We start from the raw sequence: 17,500 nt of genomic DNA, 5'->3' as shown, positions 1-17,500 counted from the left end.
TTTAACAAAGGACTAGCCCATTCCATTTCTTCTATTTTTTCCAAAATCTTATTTTTTTTGATAAACAGTAAAGCAGAGTCTAAGTCATCGAAAATTTTAGGACCATCAGGAAGGAAGATTTTAAGCTTGGCAGGAAACAGAAGGTATGTTTTAAACTGTGCTTTTTAAGCTCCCTTATTAGTGGCAGAAAAACTTTTCTTTTAGCTAATACCATGGAAGAATAGTCATTGTCAAAACGCACAGTTGTTTCATTAATCTTAACAGGAGCTTTAGCCCAAGCAGATTTAAGAACCATCTCTTTATCAAAAGATGATAGAAATCTAACTTTAACTGATCTAGGATAGTTTTTGTTAGAGTTAGTATTAGCTATAGATCTATGTGCTCTTTCGATACCAAAAGAGAATGCTTCTGGTAAATCTAAAGTTTTAGGGAGCCATGTTGTTAAAACAGAAGTAATATTGTTACCTTCAATATTTTCTGGCAGTCCAAAAATCCTAATGTTATTGCGCCTAGATCTATTTTCCAGGTCATCCAGCTTTGTTTGTAAATGTGTATTTTGTTTCAGCAGAAACTCAATGTTGATTTCCTCTTCTTGTATTCTATTTTCTATGTCATTCACAGCTTCTTCTATGCCTGTCATCTGGATCTTCTGTTGTTGCAGGTCCATATGTAACAAGTCTATTTGTTTTGTAGTTTTTCTATGAAAGTGTCTATTTTAGTATCCATTTTATCCATCTTAGCAGTAAGTTGCTGGACTATAATTATCAGAGACTGAAGTTCTTTCTTGATGCTGGAGTCTTGAGAATTTGTCTTACTGGAACTCATTTCAGACTGATAAACTGACAGGAAAATTTCCAAAGTAATTTCTGACAGGAATATTATTAAGATTTCCTTTCTTTTTTAGATATAGTTCAAGAACTATATAAAACAAACATATTTAGAAAGAAAATTACTTCAAAAATTAATTTTTTAAGTAATTAATTCCTGTCAATGTAATGAAATTGGTGGAGCTGAAGAAACCTGCTGCTATCCTGTGTTCATCCTTGGCCACACCCCCCTGATCCATGCATTCTTGAAGGTGTTCATAGAATGCATTTATAAAGGATTCTGTGATCTGGCCTGTATTTTCCACAGGCCCGGGGGCTTTGAAGGATTCCACCTCGGTTTTGAGGAGTGTGAAATTTGCTTTAGAGAAGTTTTTCACTGTGGTTTTCTGGTCAGGTGGTGGGGTCGGGATGTGAATATCCAGTGAGATCAGTTTATGGTCTGATCTTACTAGTGAGGGATACACTTCTGGTCTGGAGCTTAGAGTCCCCATGTTGGTGATGATCAGGTCCAGTATGTTTTCCCCTCTTGTGGGAGTGGTAACAAGTTGTTCCATAGTATTTGAGTTTATGAATTCTAGGAACCTTTGTCACATACCAGGTTAGGGTTTTTACAGAGAGTAGCACAAGGATCATTTCACGTGTGCTTTGGGTGAGTTTTGTAGGTAGGGTTTTTATGAAGCATGGTAGGTATGTGGCTGTTTTTGGGGTAATTTAGGAACTGGGTGCTTTGTTTACAGGGGAGTTAGAAGGTTTACGCGAGGCACGGTTTTGGTATTTTGCAGATGTAGGCCATGTTTTAATTCCTTACTACATGTATAGGTGACATAAGGGAAGAAAACTTTAGAGGGAAAGGCTCAGGACAAGCAGTGGGTAAAGATGTTTAGCAGTTTGTGAGGGTTCTAGCTAGGACTGTCGCTAGGAAGTGAGTGGGGGTGGTTTAGGTTAGTTCTTAGTGTGGTAGCTAGCATTCTAGTCAAGATTGTCATTGCATTGGGAAGCATTGAATTTTGGGGGTGTTTAAGGTTAGGCACATAGTGTATGATATGTTGCCAGAATACTTCATGGCTGGGCATCATAGATGAGTCTTCAGGAACTAGTTTATGGGGTTCTGGTTTTCTGGCACTTAGCGTTAGGTCATTAAAGTTTGGAGTTAGAGCTGTCGTTCCCTACAATAATCGTGTTACTGCACATCCAGAGCTGTGTGATTAGTGGGGTAATGCGATATGCTGTAGTTGACAAGGTCCTGGGTTCGAGACTTGCTGAGGGTGATTATTTTACTGTTCTATCTTTCTAAGTTTGTGAAGGCAATATTTCAAAAGGCCTATCTTGGGTTTTGTCCCACTTTTCTTATGGTTTTCTCCAGATTTCTTGGCTAACAAGCTGAGAGGTTTGTAGGGAGTTGTATATATTTTTTCTGGAAACTTAATTTTGGTGAAGTGGATTACAGGAAGAACAGCACTAAGATAAGCCTAGTGAAGGGGAGGGAGAGTAAGACTGATGAGCAGTTGAGTTTCAACCATGGCAGGATGGTTCATGATTGAGTGGTTTCAGGAGAATTACATTGGTAGGCTACCACAGGGGCATACATGTGAGCTACAGAGTATGTGAATTGGGGAGTAGATGTGGGTGGTTCACCTACTTTGCTGGCGTTGTAGTTTGGGGGAAGGATAAGGTTGCTAGAAGAGGAAATCTCAAGTTTGGTCATGGGTATATACATTGAGTGGAAAAGAGGAGGCAATTAGTCATGTTGGCATATCATTGCCATTGTGTGTTTCTGGGTGACATTAGGCTTAGCCTTCTGGTTGTACATTTCTCTGGTGGTTTTACCTGGCTTGGGTTTAGTGTTTTGGTGGTACATTTGACATGTAATGAACTGGGAAACATGGTGAAGCTACTATTGATGGTTAAGTGTAGCCAATATATCAAGGTTATATTAGGTTATGAGGTTATGGTTTGCCATTTTAGCATTGTAGAGGGAATGGGATTTAATTTAAGCCATTTAGGCAATTGTCTACTTTGGTTATTTGTGAGTTAGGAGTTTGGGAGGTGGTGACACGGATCGAGTTTGGTTAGAGAAGATGCCGTACTCTGAATGATCTTTGGCTTAATGCTTTTTAATGAGCGATTAGGTTGGAATTTTGGTAGGAGAGAGGGGGAACCGCCTGGTTTGGCTGGTGGGAGGAGGAAAAGAGGGACAGGCTTGCCCTCTTCTGTTCCCCCTCTAATGTTGGATGTTCATTTTAATGAGTTGGGAAAGGAAAGTGAGCAGTTGGAGGCTGCTTGATAAATAAATAAGTGAGTGGAGGTAAGGATGCTGCGTATTTAGTTGAATGTGTAATTCAATAAATTGTAAATTAAGTAAGTGGTGGGATGCTACTTCATAAATAAAGTAAGCGAGTGAAGGTTTGGACAATGCTTACTGGGTCAGGATGAGCAAGGTCATGCTGTCCTGATTAACATTACATGGATGTTTATGCTGGAATTAAAATCAGCTGTACTATGTTTCAGTTGTAATTAATAAATATTGTTTAACAAAGTATGTTTGCGGAACTTTAATAAAGGTCATCAAATGTAATTCGGTATGATGTGTTTATTGAAGGGGACCGGGACAAATGAGGTTTGGTAACAAACCAGTTAGTCCAGGGACATCTTCATAGTGGGGTTAGATAAGTATGCTAGTGTGAATTAAGGGGGTAGGGGGAATGAAAGGGTTAAATGAGAAGGAAAGATGAGTGGGAGGGAATGAAATAAGGGTAGGGAGGGGCTTAAGGGCTTTATGTAAGTGTAACTGGGTAAGGAGTCACATTTTGGCTTGAACTTGCTACCTGCCCTCCCTCCCCCTTTTTTGGTGCAATAGTGGGATTGTGGTTAGTGATCAGACTGGGTAAGGAGGAAAAGAGGGACATGCTTACCCTCTTTTGTTCCCCTTCTGATGTTGGATATTCATTTTAATGAGATGGGAAAGGAAAGTGAGTAGTTGGAGGCTGCTTGATAAATAAATGAGTGGAGATAAGGATGCTGCTTATTTGGTTGGATGTGTAATTCAATAAATGGTAAATGAAGTGAGTGGTGGGATGCTACTTCATAAATAAAGTAAGTGAGTGGAGGTATGGACCCTGCTTACTGGGTCAGGATGAGCAATGTCATGCTGTCCTGATTAACATTACATGGATGTTTATGCTGGAATTAAAATCAGCTGTACTATGTTTCAGTTGTAATTAATAAATATTGTTTAACAAAGAATGTTTATGGAACTTTAGTAAAGGTCGTCAAATGTCATTCAGTGTGATGAATAGGACCGAGACAAAGATAATTATTAATAAATTCCTAATTAATTGATTAGAAAACATAAGCTTTTTAAACAACAGCAATATTTGGTTTATAACTGGTGTGAGAACAAGTTTTGACCTTTTACTTTTAATGTATATTTTTAAAATCTAGTTATTGAGGATTTTATCATGGCAACACCATAACAGGCAACACGAGTTTTCAGACCTGCCTGAATGAAGGTGAAAGTTACAGAAAAATGCAGGCTGGTAGATAAAGAGACCTTTAAGGGTGCTCTTGTAATCTGCTAAACATAATTCTGGGGATATAAAGCAAAAGGTCTGAGCACATAAGATGATAGTCTCAAAAACTAGATAAGCAAAATTTGTAAGAAAAAAACAGAAATGCAAAATGCAAAGTAGCATTTTTTCATAAATTTTCCTAATTATTCTGATTATATTTAACTGCATTGAGTTGTTATTTTATGGTAGTGAGATGGATTGCTCCATTTTATGTTTTCTGTGAAGAGTTGCTGTTGATCAGTCTACTTATTTTTGATCACAAAACATCTCAGAGGAAAGACTGTACATTTACCTTGTCAAAGCGTTAGTTTGTCAGAACTTGCCTGCTGCATATGTTGTGATTTGATTTCAGTCACAGAAGTTAGCAAAGAGGTAAATGTTATGTTTTGTGTTAATTTTACACCTTTGAACTCTTCTTTGACTTGGTACAACATTGGAGTTAGTATGGAAAAGTGAGCATGTGACAAAACCCTTTATGAGGGGTCTGTGAAGCAGCTACGCAGCCATGCAAAAACAATACTTTTTGAGTGGTGTTTTTGTATTCTCAAGTTCTTAGAGAGTATGATTATGTGATTGATTTAGTTTTGATTATGTGTCTCAAATAATTTATACCTGATTTATCATAGTAACTCCATTTCAAATTTTTTTTTGTAATCCTGTGTTTCTTTGTAACATTTCTGAGTTTTATCACCTCCATGCTTTACAGCTTCCTTGAATTGCCAGACCCCTCAGTGTGAAATGTGCCAAGAGGGTCTCAATACCAGATAACACTTTACATACAGACCCCCACTGTGTCATGCCAGGTTCTAGAGTATACAGCTATGGGACAAGACAGGTGCAGCCAGTTAGCAGTTTTGTTAGTAGTCTATTTGCCGCCTTATGCTGATGCATATAGCATGTGTGTGTGTACAGAGTGAACCAGGAGGAGCAGCTCCAGGATATGTTCACCTGGGAGTGGTGATCATGCCTCCTCAGCTATCCCACCCATCACAGCATGGCAATCGTACTTTGAGCCTCTAACCTCCATCAGGGCTAATGACAAATTCTGCCCTGGCACAACCTCCCTGTAGATTTATTTTGTTTATTTATTCTATTTTATTGTATTTGAGTTTGTTGACTGTGTAACTGAACTGGTACAAAGACCCTTTTCTGTAATTTCCTGGGCCAAATGGCAAAAACAAGACATACAACAGTAAAATAAACAGTAGTACTAAATCAATAAGGCAGTAACATATGCATATGAAGTTTTTAGTAACTGGTACAGTTTGAATAAAGACTATTATTTCTAGTAATGTTTAATGCAAAGTCCTATCTTATAAGTATTGGGCAGCTATTAGCTATATTGATTGATATTTTGATATGGTGTGCATTTAATATAGGCAAGTAAATAGAATGCATGAATAAGTGAGTTTACTAACATTAGTACTGTGCAAAAATATTTTCAAGTTTGTAGATAGTGCTATCTGAGAATAACTACAGGAGCAGGCTGGGTGAGAATAATGATTAAAAGAGTTAAGTATAATGTCACCCATGATATGTAAAGCAGTTGTTTGTAGAATAACATTTGAACATTACGTTTTCTGATATCTTTGAGCTAACAATATTTTCAGGGGGGGGGGGGCACATGGTTAATACTTATTAGCTGTATCTCAAGACTGCCGTATTTGCATGTGGCTTTTACCAGCAAAATTGTTGTCCGTACTATAAGCTTGTGCAATGTACTGCTGCCGCAGTAAAGTTACTCCCTGAGTTGCTCATGTTTAATGCAGTGGGCATTCCTTATGTGGAGTGCTGATTTGAAGAAACAGGTTTCAGTGATATTGAGTAAGAATTGGAGCCTAACCGGTATTAAGACACTATGGTTTCAGAGGGATAGATTAGTATGGTGGGATTTTAGTTTACAACTTAGTAGAGGACAATAAAGTTCCTAAAGTCATTTGTAGGTTAAGGTGCTTAAGAGAAAGCTCCTCTTCTGTACTTTCAAGCTTCCTGGGCCTCTTGTCAAACTCAGATCATGTGGATCTCTCTATCACTTTCATATTTCCCCCACAAAGACAGAAGAAAACAAATCTGTGTAATTTTTATTTTCTACGAGTGACCTATGCATGATAATAGAAGCAGCTGCTACAAAATAGCTTCCACTGTGACTTATAAACAGAAGATATAGAACAAGAACAGTTGTGGAAGGTGAGAAGCTGCATCGTAGGCTACAGGACATTGAAAAGCAAGGGGATGAAATGAAAGAGTATAAAGTGAAAAGCAATGAAATGTTAAAGAAAATGTTCTAGGCTCTTGTAATGTTTCCTGATAAAGACAAATATTGTAAGAATAGCCAAGAAATAGGGAAATAAGCTATGGACTGGAAAGTATTGCTGCTTGCTCACAATTAATACACACAAAGAAGATGGTTATGAATAAACCTGCAATACAGGAAAAGAAAGGAGCAGGCAGAGCTTAAGAAAGCTGACATGAAGGATAACATACTAGATCTGGTGTCAACCATTATGAAGAGCTTGGAAAGAGTCCAGTTATGGGATTTGCAGTTTGATAGTAGTCATGGTGTAGCTTGACCTAACTTAACCTAAGCTTCCAGTTGGGGGGGGGGGGTGAGGGGCTTAGTGGGATGAAGCAGAATGCCAGGGTAAGGATCTTTATGATGAGTACATTACAACAAATTATATCGGCAATAATGTGCCAGAGAGCATCCATGGGTTGAGAAGGGGAGAAATCATGACACAGTAATACCTGAGCTTCCAGCAGGTAGGAGGAGTTGGTTGGATGGATCAGACTACTAGGTCAGAGATATGATAACAACCAAAAAATAAAAAATAAAATCCAAATATAACGACCAAACGAAAGATCCAACACAGGTTTATTGGTACTCTCTCTAGCGCCTCAGCTCACGCCTCCAAGGAGAATAATTTCAAAAACATTTCTTAGGTATTTACAGAACTTAAAACAATCAATTAAATAATTAAGCAATTAATCATTAATTTACAAGAAAACTTTCCAATTACAATCCACATTTATACCACTAGGTGTCATTGTTCCATACTTCAATATAAAAACAGTCTCTTTGTATAAAAGTCTTTGCTTAATTACTTCATCATTATTATCCACTATTATATGTTCTAAAATTGTTGCTAACAAACCTTCTGGTTCACTATTATGATGGTCTTTGAAATGCATTGCAAGGGGACTTTCTGTTTTTTTTATTCTTTATGTCCCTTATGTGTTCTTGGAGTCTAACTTTGAAAGCACGTTTACTTTCTCCTATATAGAATAATCCACATGGACATTTTATTGCATACACCACTGCTTCTGTATTACATGAGAACTTTCCACTTGCTTTAAAGCATCTACCATTTATACGCTCAAATGTTTGACTTATATACTGACAAGAAATGCATTTTCCACACTGGTAAGTTCCCATTAATTTCATTTCTATTTTCAGATTAATATTAGGCCTAAAATATCTAGCATGTACCAGCATGTCTTTGAGGTTTCTACCTCTTTTATAAGAAAATATAATACTTTTTGGAAATATTTCCAGCAAGTCCTTATGTTTAAATAAAGAAGACCAATATAATTGTATTGCCTGTTTAACTTGTTCTGCTATTAAATCATACATCAGAACCATATACATTTTATCTGGCCACTTTAAATCTTGATTTCGATCTAAATATTTATATCCTTCTTTCTTTTTTCTTTTCCTAACCCCCTCTATACATTCTTTATCTTCTCTTGCTTTTTTTAAAGATAATTCTACCTCTTTTGCATCATAGCCTCTGCTAATAAATAACTTAAAAGCTTTTTTTAACTCCATCTCCACTTCATTGGTGTTATTACACAATCTCATCACCCTTGTGAACTCTCCATATGGTAAAGATTTCATAAGATGTGAAGGATGATGACTATGTCCATCCAAAAAATGTAGACTATCTTCAAATTTCCGATATATTTTACTGGCAGTTTTGCCATTTTCTTTACCTTCCAAAGTTAAATCCAAGAAATTCACTTTTTTGCCTAACTGAAAGCCATCAAATTTTAAACCAAATTGATTTTCTTGCAAATTCTTCTTAAAACTATATATTTCCTGTTTTCCTCCCTTACACACAAAAATCAAGTCGCGATGTAACGAAAATACTTTATCACATATTTTTTAAAAAATTCCATCTGATATAAGAACTATAATTCAAAAGAGTTCATCAATGCATTTGCATACTTAGGGGCAAAACTTGCCCCCATTGCTGTACCCTGTAACTGATGGAACAACTGACCATCAAAGTAGAAATAATTATTTTTAAGGCAAAATTCCACTAGTTCTATAATATAGAAGGACTGTGGATTATCTCCTAACATTTTTTCTAAGGCTCTTAAGCCATATTCATGTCTAATACTTGTATATAAGCTTTTTATGTCTGCTGTTAACCAATACATATCTTGTGTCCATACAATTGAAGTTATTTTATCTAAAAATTCAAAACTATCTTTAATATAGGATGTTTGTTTAATAATATAAGGATATAAAAAACTATGAAGAAAAATACCCATATTATGTAAAAAATAATTGCACGCTGATACAATGGGACGTCCTGGAGGATAATGGGCATTTTTATGCACTTTCGGTAAACAGTAAAATAAAGCTATTTCACAATTCTGTGTCTTAAACTTCTTAGTTATATCATCCCTTGTAAAATATCCTAACCGAAACCCCTTTTGTAATAAATCATCAAACTGTTTTACTGCCTTTTCATACATTTTGATGTCACATCTACTATAAGTTTCACTATCATTTAGATGTTCTAAGCACATTTGAACATACTGGGTATAATGCATTAGTGAGGCAGCACAGAGTTCAATATATTTATTAAATACTGATGAGTAAAACAAACTAGTTTCGGCCAACAGCCTTCTTCAGTGTAAAACAGTATAATCAAGTTCATTTGCATCATCCTTTAAATACATATCAAGAGCCAATCAAAAGGTTGAGCTCATGAATACTGATAAGTTTGAAAAATATTTGTAAAACATGTTTTGGGGCACTTAGAGTAAATCATTTAGATATACAATGAAAATTGATGTATATACTCGGGTGAGGTCCATCCATAACAGGAAAAATAACCACCAGGTGAATACATGAAACTAAACAAATTATTAGTATATTCTAACATATTCATATGACAATATATTCATGCTTAAAGTTGGTTTTTATAATCCCATACTGGATGAGCCTCTATCACATGCTATTCAGCAGTTCTTGGTTAGAGAAACCATAGATGAAAATATCAAATACTGACGTTCAAAGGACTCAAACATACTATGTCATAAGGGAGCATATGTTGGACCAATTAGGTTATGTATACATAAAAATGTATATATATAGAGATTGGTAGTGGGCAACACAAATGATGAACATAGAGCACAAAGTAGATCAACAATAATGAGAATGGCAGCCTGAACATAAAGGCTTTCACACTTGTCCAGCATAAACATTACACCTATTATATATCTGTCCAAGACAAGATAAAGGGCCACCCAATAAATACAAAAAATAAATAATAGATAATAAGATTAATTATTAATATGTTCTAACTTCTCCATCTGGCAATGTATTCATACTTGCGATCTAATTAATCTTCCCATATTGAATAGAACACCCACGTGCTTATAACAGTTTTGAATTGACGACCCCATGGCTAGTAAATGACAATAATAAATATTGAAAGAATTCCTGCTTATGCTGGACAAGTGTGAAAGCCTTTATGTTCAGGCTGCCATTCTCATTATTGTTGATCCAATCTCTATATATATACATCTTTATGTATATATAACCTAACTGGTCCAACATATGCTCCCTTATGACATAGTATGTTTGAGTCCTTTGAACGTCAGTATTTGATATTTTCATCTATGGTTTCTCTAACCAAGAACTGCTGAATAGCATGTGATAGAGGCTCATCCAGTATGGGATTATAAAAACCAACTTTAAGCATGAATATATTGTCATATGAATATGTTAGAATATACTAATAATTTGTTTAGTTTCATGTATTCACCTGGTGGTTATTTTTCCTGTTATGGATGGACCTCACCCGAGTATATACATCAATTTTCATTGTATATCTAAATGATTTACTCTAAGTGCCCCAAAACATGTTTTACAAATATTTTTCAAACTTATCAGTATTCATGAGCTCAACCTTTTGATTGGCTCTTGATATGTATTTAAAGGATGATGCAAATGAACTTGATTATACTGTTTTACACTGAAGAAGGCTGTTGGCCGAAACTAGTTTGTTTTACTCATCAGTATTTAATAAATATATTGAACTCTGTGCTGCCTTGCTGGTCTATTTGGAGCTCTCTACTTGGTTTGGACCGTGCATCCTCTCGTGCATAGGACTTGGTACATTCTATAATGCATTAGTACCACTTTGTTACCTTTGTCTGCTGGTTTTATTATTAATTCTTGATTATTAATTAAGGTTTGTAAAGCCTGCCATTCTAGCTTACTCAAATTATACACAATATTATGTTTATTAGCTTCAAAATTATTATATATTGACTCTATAGCAAAGTCAATCATTGCTGCAAAATTTCTAATACCCTCATGTAAAAATGGTGGAACAAATTGGCTTTTAACCTTCACTTTAGTTGTGTCTAATCTACTATATGCATTATTATCAACTGTTACATCTTTTTCAGACAAACAGGAATGGAAACTATCATCAGAATCATCAGAGGAAGATGAAAGCATTTCATTATTATCTTCATTAATAAATGTACTATTATTTTTATCATGAAAAAAAGCAGTCAAATGTAACTTACGTATAAAGCGATATACATCGCTTTTCAAAACATATAATCGGGGCAATACAGTTGGAATATATTTCAAACCCCGATTAAGAACTGAGATAGTTGCATCATCTAAACTAATGCCACATAAATTAATTACATATGTAGTATCCACATTATACTTATCCACTTCTATCTGCAAAGTTACATTAGTTTCTTCTTGTTCGTTTGTACCTTTGCGCTGCTGAATGAGTAGCGACATATTGTCTCTGTCCATTTTCAACTTCGTCGTCATTCTCTCTAAATCTCTCTCCTTCACCAAATCCAGTTTGTTTCCCTCTCCGAAAGGACTGTTGAAATGAATGTGGATTTTGTGCTGCTGGAAGTGTAGGAAAATCTCCACCTTCTCCTGGCTCGCTTTCCCACTCCATAGAGACATCCGAATACCCATAAGAACCGCCATTTCGTTTTTGCCTCTCTTGTTCCACAAATCGAACGCCTTGATGTCATTTCCTGTTGGTGATTGGTCGAGAAAAAGCTGAATCTCCAGCGTAATCTTTGATATCATGGTTCAATTTATATTTCTTAACATTGAGCAATTCTTTCTCTAATTCTATTAGTTTGCTCTGTATGTCTTTAAGGCATTGCTCCATGCGAACTGAGCCTATAGCCCCAGATAGTGTTTCACAAGTATTGGTGATATCAGTTTTTAATTTAACCTGTTTGACTTTGACTTTCGTTTGGTCGTTATACTAGGTCAGAGATCTAGGATTATGGTGTGTGCACCATAGTCAATCAGATTAGTAAGACTATGGCAAGTAGCATCTGTAAACTGAGAAGAGATAAAATGTTCAGTGAGCTATGAAACTGCATTAAAGTGTTGGTACTAGTAGCAGTGAGTGTCTGCATAAATAAAAATGGGAAAGGCAGAAGGTTAATAATAGCAGACTGCTCATAAATGAAGTAAGGACAGATAAAAATATTACAGAAAAGAGAAGATATAGGTACAAGGAAGAAGATGCACCAGTGTAAAAGGGTGGCATAAACACAAGCCAAGAAGGCAGCAGGAGTGATAGTCAGTAAGGTTAAGCTGGTCATGAAGAGGATTTGTTCTATCCCCCAGGGAATGGGGTGAAAGACAGGAATTAGCTTCAAATGCAGGCAGAAATATAGACATTGAGAACTTGCATTTGATTGCTAGAAGTCTGAAGAAAAGTTGAGGTGTAATAAAAGCAGATAAGGGTTCACAAATGACCTAACTTCCTGTGTTGAGGGTGAAATGAAGGAAGAATCAATCCTACTTATGTTACCCTTATTCATAACTGATGATGGACCCTTGTAGTTTTTGAAATTATATCTGTATGTATCATCTCCCTTCATATTCTCCCACTATGACCACCAAATCCTTAAGACTAATTTCATATATAAAAATCAAACTTCATACATTTCAGCCTTCTCAACAGAAACAGCATGCATAAAGTGTTAGCATATACAACCAGCAAGTTTATACAAAGATTCACCAAGTCCTGGTCTCCAGAAGAGATCAGAGGCAGATCACTTAGAAAACTAGTCTCCAACTATTGAATCTGCTCCTTCCTGTGACAGCCATTTGATTTTCTACACAGTCCTTGATCCCAAACAACTTGCAGCCTAGGAAAATTACTTGCCTCTGATGCAGTCAGCCAGTTTTAATTAATCATTCTACAATTAATGCAAAATAAAAAAAAAATAAAAAAAAAAACAAAGTCCAGAACTGGAAAATGCTTCTTTTTGCTTCCTCATTGTTTGACGCCAATGTTCTCAGCTCTTGTCCAGTCTTTATGTGCCACTAAGTGGAAAGGAAACCAGAGAAGCCATAGTGCAGATTACCCTTTTTTTGCTTTTCACTACTAGGTTATGTTCTGTACCTCATTAAGTACCATCTACATTTTCCCTCAAGGAGTTTATGTTCTTCTTTGATAGTTAGAGTCCAACCTAACATAACAGGCAAATAAAGCCAGTTTGGCTTTCAGTATGTAATGTTGCCAACACTTTCTTCTGTAACCTAGTCTTTACATAATTGAATATAACCCTGTTAATGTCCTCGTTCTTTGTCCCATCACAGTGCCTTTGTTCCATGCAAGCTTTTTTTACTCACTGAATGTCCTTGCATCATCCCAGACTCTTCATAGCCAGGCGCATCATTTCACATTTAATTTTACCCGTGTAATGAGTTCTTTTTTATTTTTTTCTAAAGCAACAGAGATTATATTTTTGATTTAATTTAATTTATTCTTTTATAAACAGAATAAGGGAACCAGTCATCATGGACACTTTTTTACCATGACCTTAGTCACAAATACAAGGGTAAATGCAACGTGCATAAAAATTAAGAGTAGCCAATCACATAGCATAGCTGTGAGAGGAGGTAGGAAACTAGTGCTCAATGAAAAACTCCACATAGGCACCTGTAGAAAATGTAAACTTTACATGGACAGAAACCAGAGATCAGGTTTGAACATTGGACCTTGAAACCATGAAGCAGCAATCTTGACCACTGAACCATTAAGTAAAGAAATATTGATTCTGCCATCAGAAAAAATATGTATACATATTCATCTAATCTATTCAACTTTGCCCAAATCTGTTATCTGATAATGGCAGCAATGCTAGTGTAAAAAAAGTGAAATAAGTGACTACACAGGAAAATGCTTTTTGTTGTTCACCATTCTTCTTTTGGAGACTAAAGTATGTGCCTTATTTCAAGAATGGTTTATTTATACATTTTTTTTCTTATTGATAACACTATTGCTTAACTCAGTGAGACAACTTTGCAGTTTTTGTTTGTTCATAGGATGTGTTTAAATTTTGCATAAATTTAACAATCACATACTTTGCTAGAACTTACCTGTACAATTCTACTTGCTCCAATGATAATGCCTGTTTGAAATGAGCTATCTTGCAGTATGATTTCCACCCGTGAAACAAAAGATACATAGGGATTTCCTCTTTTACGGTTTTCAGCACGGATGCTAAATGTGAAGGCTGAGTCTAATGAGGAGTTACAGATTTTGACAATATCATAAGTGCAGCTCCCTTGAAAATGAGCAACTGCTCCATCAAAGGTGTAGTAATGTGGGTCTCCAGCAACAGTACATGTAGTAAGGGTGCTCTGACAGCCCAGCTTTCCATGCCGTATAGTGCAAATCTGGTCTTCATTACAGCTTGAAGGTGAACATCTAAGATTATTTTCTGATAAGCAGGAACACCTCTGAGTACATCCATCAGTCCAGAATACATCTCCAACCTAAGGAAGAAAACAGTTATACAATTAAAAAATAAACTAACAATCTATATATACATATATATATATATATATATATATATATATATATATATATATATATATATATTTATATATATATATATATATATTTATATATAATGTATATATATATATTGTAAGAAGACATAGATTCTAATAAGATCACTTGAGGAATATAATGAGAGACAGGTACATATAACAAGGCCTCATATTTTCCCATTCAAAATTTAAAATGCTAAGGTTATTTTTGATTTATTCTAAGTAAATACAACTCTACATGCTGCACTTATTCCTTTATGATTTCTTTTTAACCAAAATCGCAAAGATACTACAAAGGAAAAGACAAGAGAAAAAGATTAATGTGGAATGCAAAAGTATCGTGACCAACAGCAATATAGTGGAATAAAAAATCAAAGTGTATCGTCTCATGATTAGATTAAATAATGAGAAGATAATGAAACAGAGGTAGTTAAACTACCGAGACTGACATAGCATTGTAAGTCTGTGGTGGCAACTTAAATTCTCAGGAGTACATGAAAACTGAGGGATGAAAATAATCTGCTTTCATCTACCTAAGCAACCCACTTTTCTGTTTGCAAGCCTTATGGAAGGGATGTGTGGATTTCAGCCCATCAGAAAGGTATTGACCACACTAGAGCTGCCAAAACAGATTCCTGAAACTAAAACGCTGAAATATAAAAGAATCAGCTTTGCGTTGTAACACTCTTGTATTTACAAGCAGTTCAAAAGATATTTAGAGACTGCTGGTAATAACACTGCTATACTGCTGTTTAACCAATACAGTGTAAAACATACATATTAGATTTGGTCACTAGACATAGCTTGGCTACAAGATCTATTAACACTCATTTGGATTATGATATCTTAAGATTTGTGTAATATCTGTTTATTTTTAACTATGACTTACACAATGGTTATACTACACCAAGGCTGTGGTGTCCATCTTCCATATGTATGCTATGCTATGTTACTGCTGTGGTGAGGAAGGTATTAGACATTTAAATATCAGAAATATAAATGTGTATTTTTATGGCTCCCGTTAAAACCTAGGATTGCATATAAATGGCACATTAGAGCCAGGAACAAAAATGGGATAGCATTCTCTAGTTTAGATCTTTATTCCAAATCAGTTATAATTAATGTAATATTACATTGGATCACACCTACCTATATATCTGGCTGGAAAACAATACATGAGATTCATATAGCTGATGTCAGAACTATAGAAAATCAATTTAAGGAACAATATGGAATAAGTAGAGCTCATTGGCTTTTACGTGAATTTTGTTTATTTAATAAGAAGTTTGATCGTTTTTCTTATGGCATTAATCAAATATATAATAACTTTAAAAATATAATTGATTGTAATTACAACATTAAACAATTTCTATTTCTTATATTCCCTTATAGCATACTCCCCTGATTGCCTAGATTCTTTCATCAATGCGATGCAAAAATCAAAGAAAAATAACTTGATATTCTGGCATCAGTTTATTGAAAATAAGAGTATTAAACCACTAAACTTTCTTCTATGTAGTTTTGATAATAGTCAAGACAGTTGGTTGTTTATATACTCATTACAGCAGTTTATAGAAAATAAAATGAGAGTATCAATCAACCTAGAGACTGAATCTATACATAGTTCGATTCAACTTTTTATTAGGTGTCTTGAAAAGACAGATAATCAAAAATTAAGTATCTCACCTATCTATAAGATACTAAGAGAAGACACTCTAAAGTTTACTCAGATTTTTGGAATTACTATGTAAAGATTAATGGAGAACAAATATATGATGAATCCAATAAATTGTTATTGAATTCTGCGTATGATACCTCTTTTTCATTATATTGGAGAGTGTATACATGGAAATGTATAATACTCCACATAAAATAAATCTTATACTCAAAAACAGTGAAAGTAAATGTTGGAAATGTAATGAATTACTAGAGGCCAACTGGGTTCATATGTTCATTGTATGTAGAAATGCTGTTCAGTACTGGAAAGACTTCAAATATTGTGCAAATGCTTTATGGTCTGATAACTGTCATATTTCTAACCCACTAATCCTATTCAATGTTCCTATATGTAATGTAATACATAAATCTCAGATTCAGTTACTCTGGTCAATTCTTGCAATTGTCAGAAACTTTATTACTTTGAACTGGAAAAGTAAATAAGATTTTATGTTTAAAGATTTTATTAATATAGCAAAAGTTGTTTGTAAAAACGAACTGCAAACCATTTGTTATAGAACTCATAACATTACTCATAAAAATAGCATGGCAAAAATTGGAAAACCTTTTGAATAAATACTGATAACTTCTCATGGATAAAATGATTGTTTATATTGGATGAATGTAAATACTTGAAATAGTTTTGTTATTGTTTTATTGTATTTGTTATATGTACATCTGCATATGTTTATAACGAAAACAAAATAAAAATGTTTTTGAAAAAAAAAAGAAATATAAATGTGTTTATTTCTTTTGCCATTTATTATGTGTGCGTTGATATTCATAAAGTTTGTTTCATATTCAGCTGTATAACCTGCAGAAAGATAGTAAAAACAGAATAACAAAAGTAGTAGTATATTTTTCAAAGTGTTTGCCTATTTTAGCTTATTAACTGTCTGCAGTCATGGTTTATACTGGCACCAGTACAAAGTATTTGCTGACATATTTGACAGTCACACTGGGTGCTTGTTTAAGCAAATGTGTTTAGATGGGACTTCCTTTTCAGTACTTCATTAAAGTAATAAATAAAAGAACAGACAAACAAGCATTTCATTATTATCTACTAAATGACATAAGATGAGAGTCACAAAAACCTGCACTTAACCCCAGGGGGTTCTGAGTATAACCTCATGCTGAAATGCCTGACTGTGATTAAATGAATCTTCAGCAACTCAGCATAAGCATCTGTTTACTTTTCTTGCATCCCTTCTCCCACCAACACAATGACTCGCCACATGAAAACATTG

At 34.8% G+C, this 17,500-nt stretch overlaps 1 protein-coding gene across 1 annotated transcript in view; it reads right to left on the bottom strand.

The window, feature by feature from the left end:
• LOC122808382 (alpha-tectorin-like) overlaps positions 1 to 17,500 on the bottom strand; it is a 182,503-nt gene that overhangs the window by 94,392 nt on the left and 70,611 nt on the right. The window contains exon 3 of the mRNA XM_044079347.1: positions 14,082 to 14,480. Coding sequence (XP_043935282.1) covers positions 14,082 to 14,480 — 399 coding nt within the window. The remainder of the gene's footprint in view (positions 1 to 14,081; positions 14,481 to 17,500) is intronic.

This window comes from Protopterus annectens, chromosome 8.part0, assembly GCF_019279795.1.
Source record: "Protopterus annectens isolate FY-2018-M chromosome 8.part0, PAN1.0, whole genome shotgun sequence".
NCBI lineage: Eukaryota > Metazoa > Chordata > Ceratodontiformes > Protopteridae > Protopterus > Protopterus annectens.
This window is presented reverse-complemented; position numbering and strand designations above follow the sequence as displayed.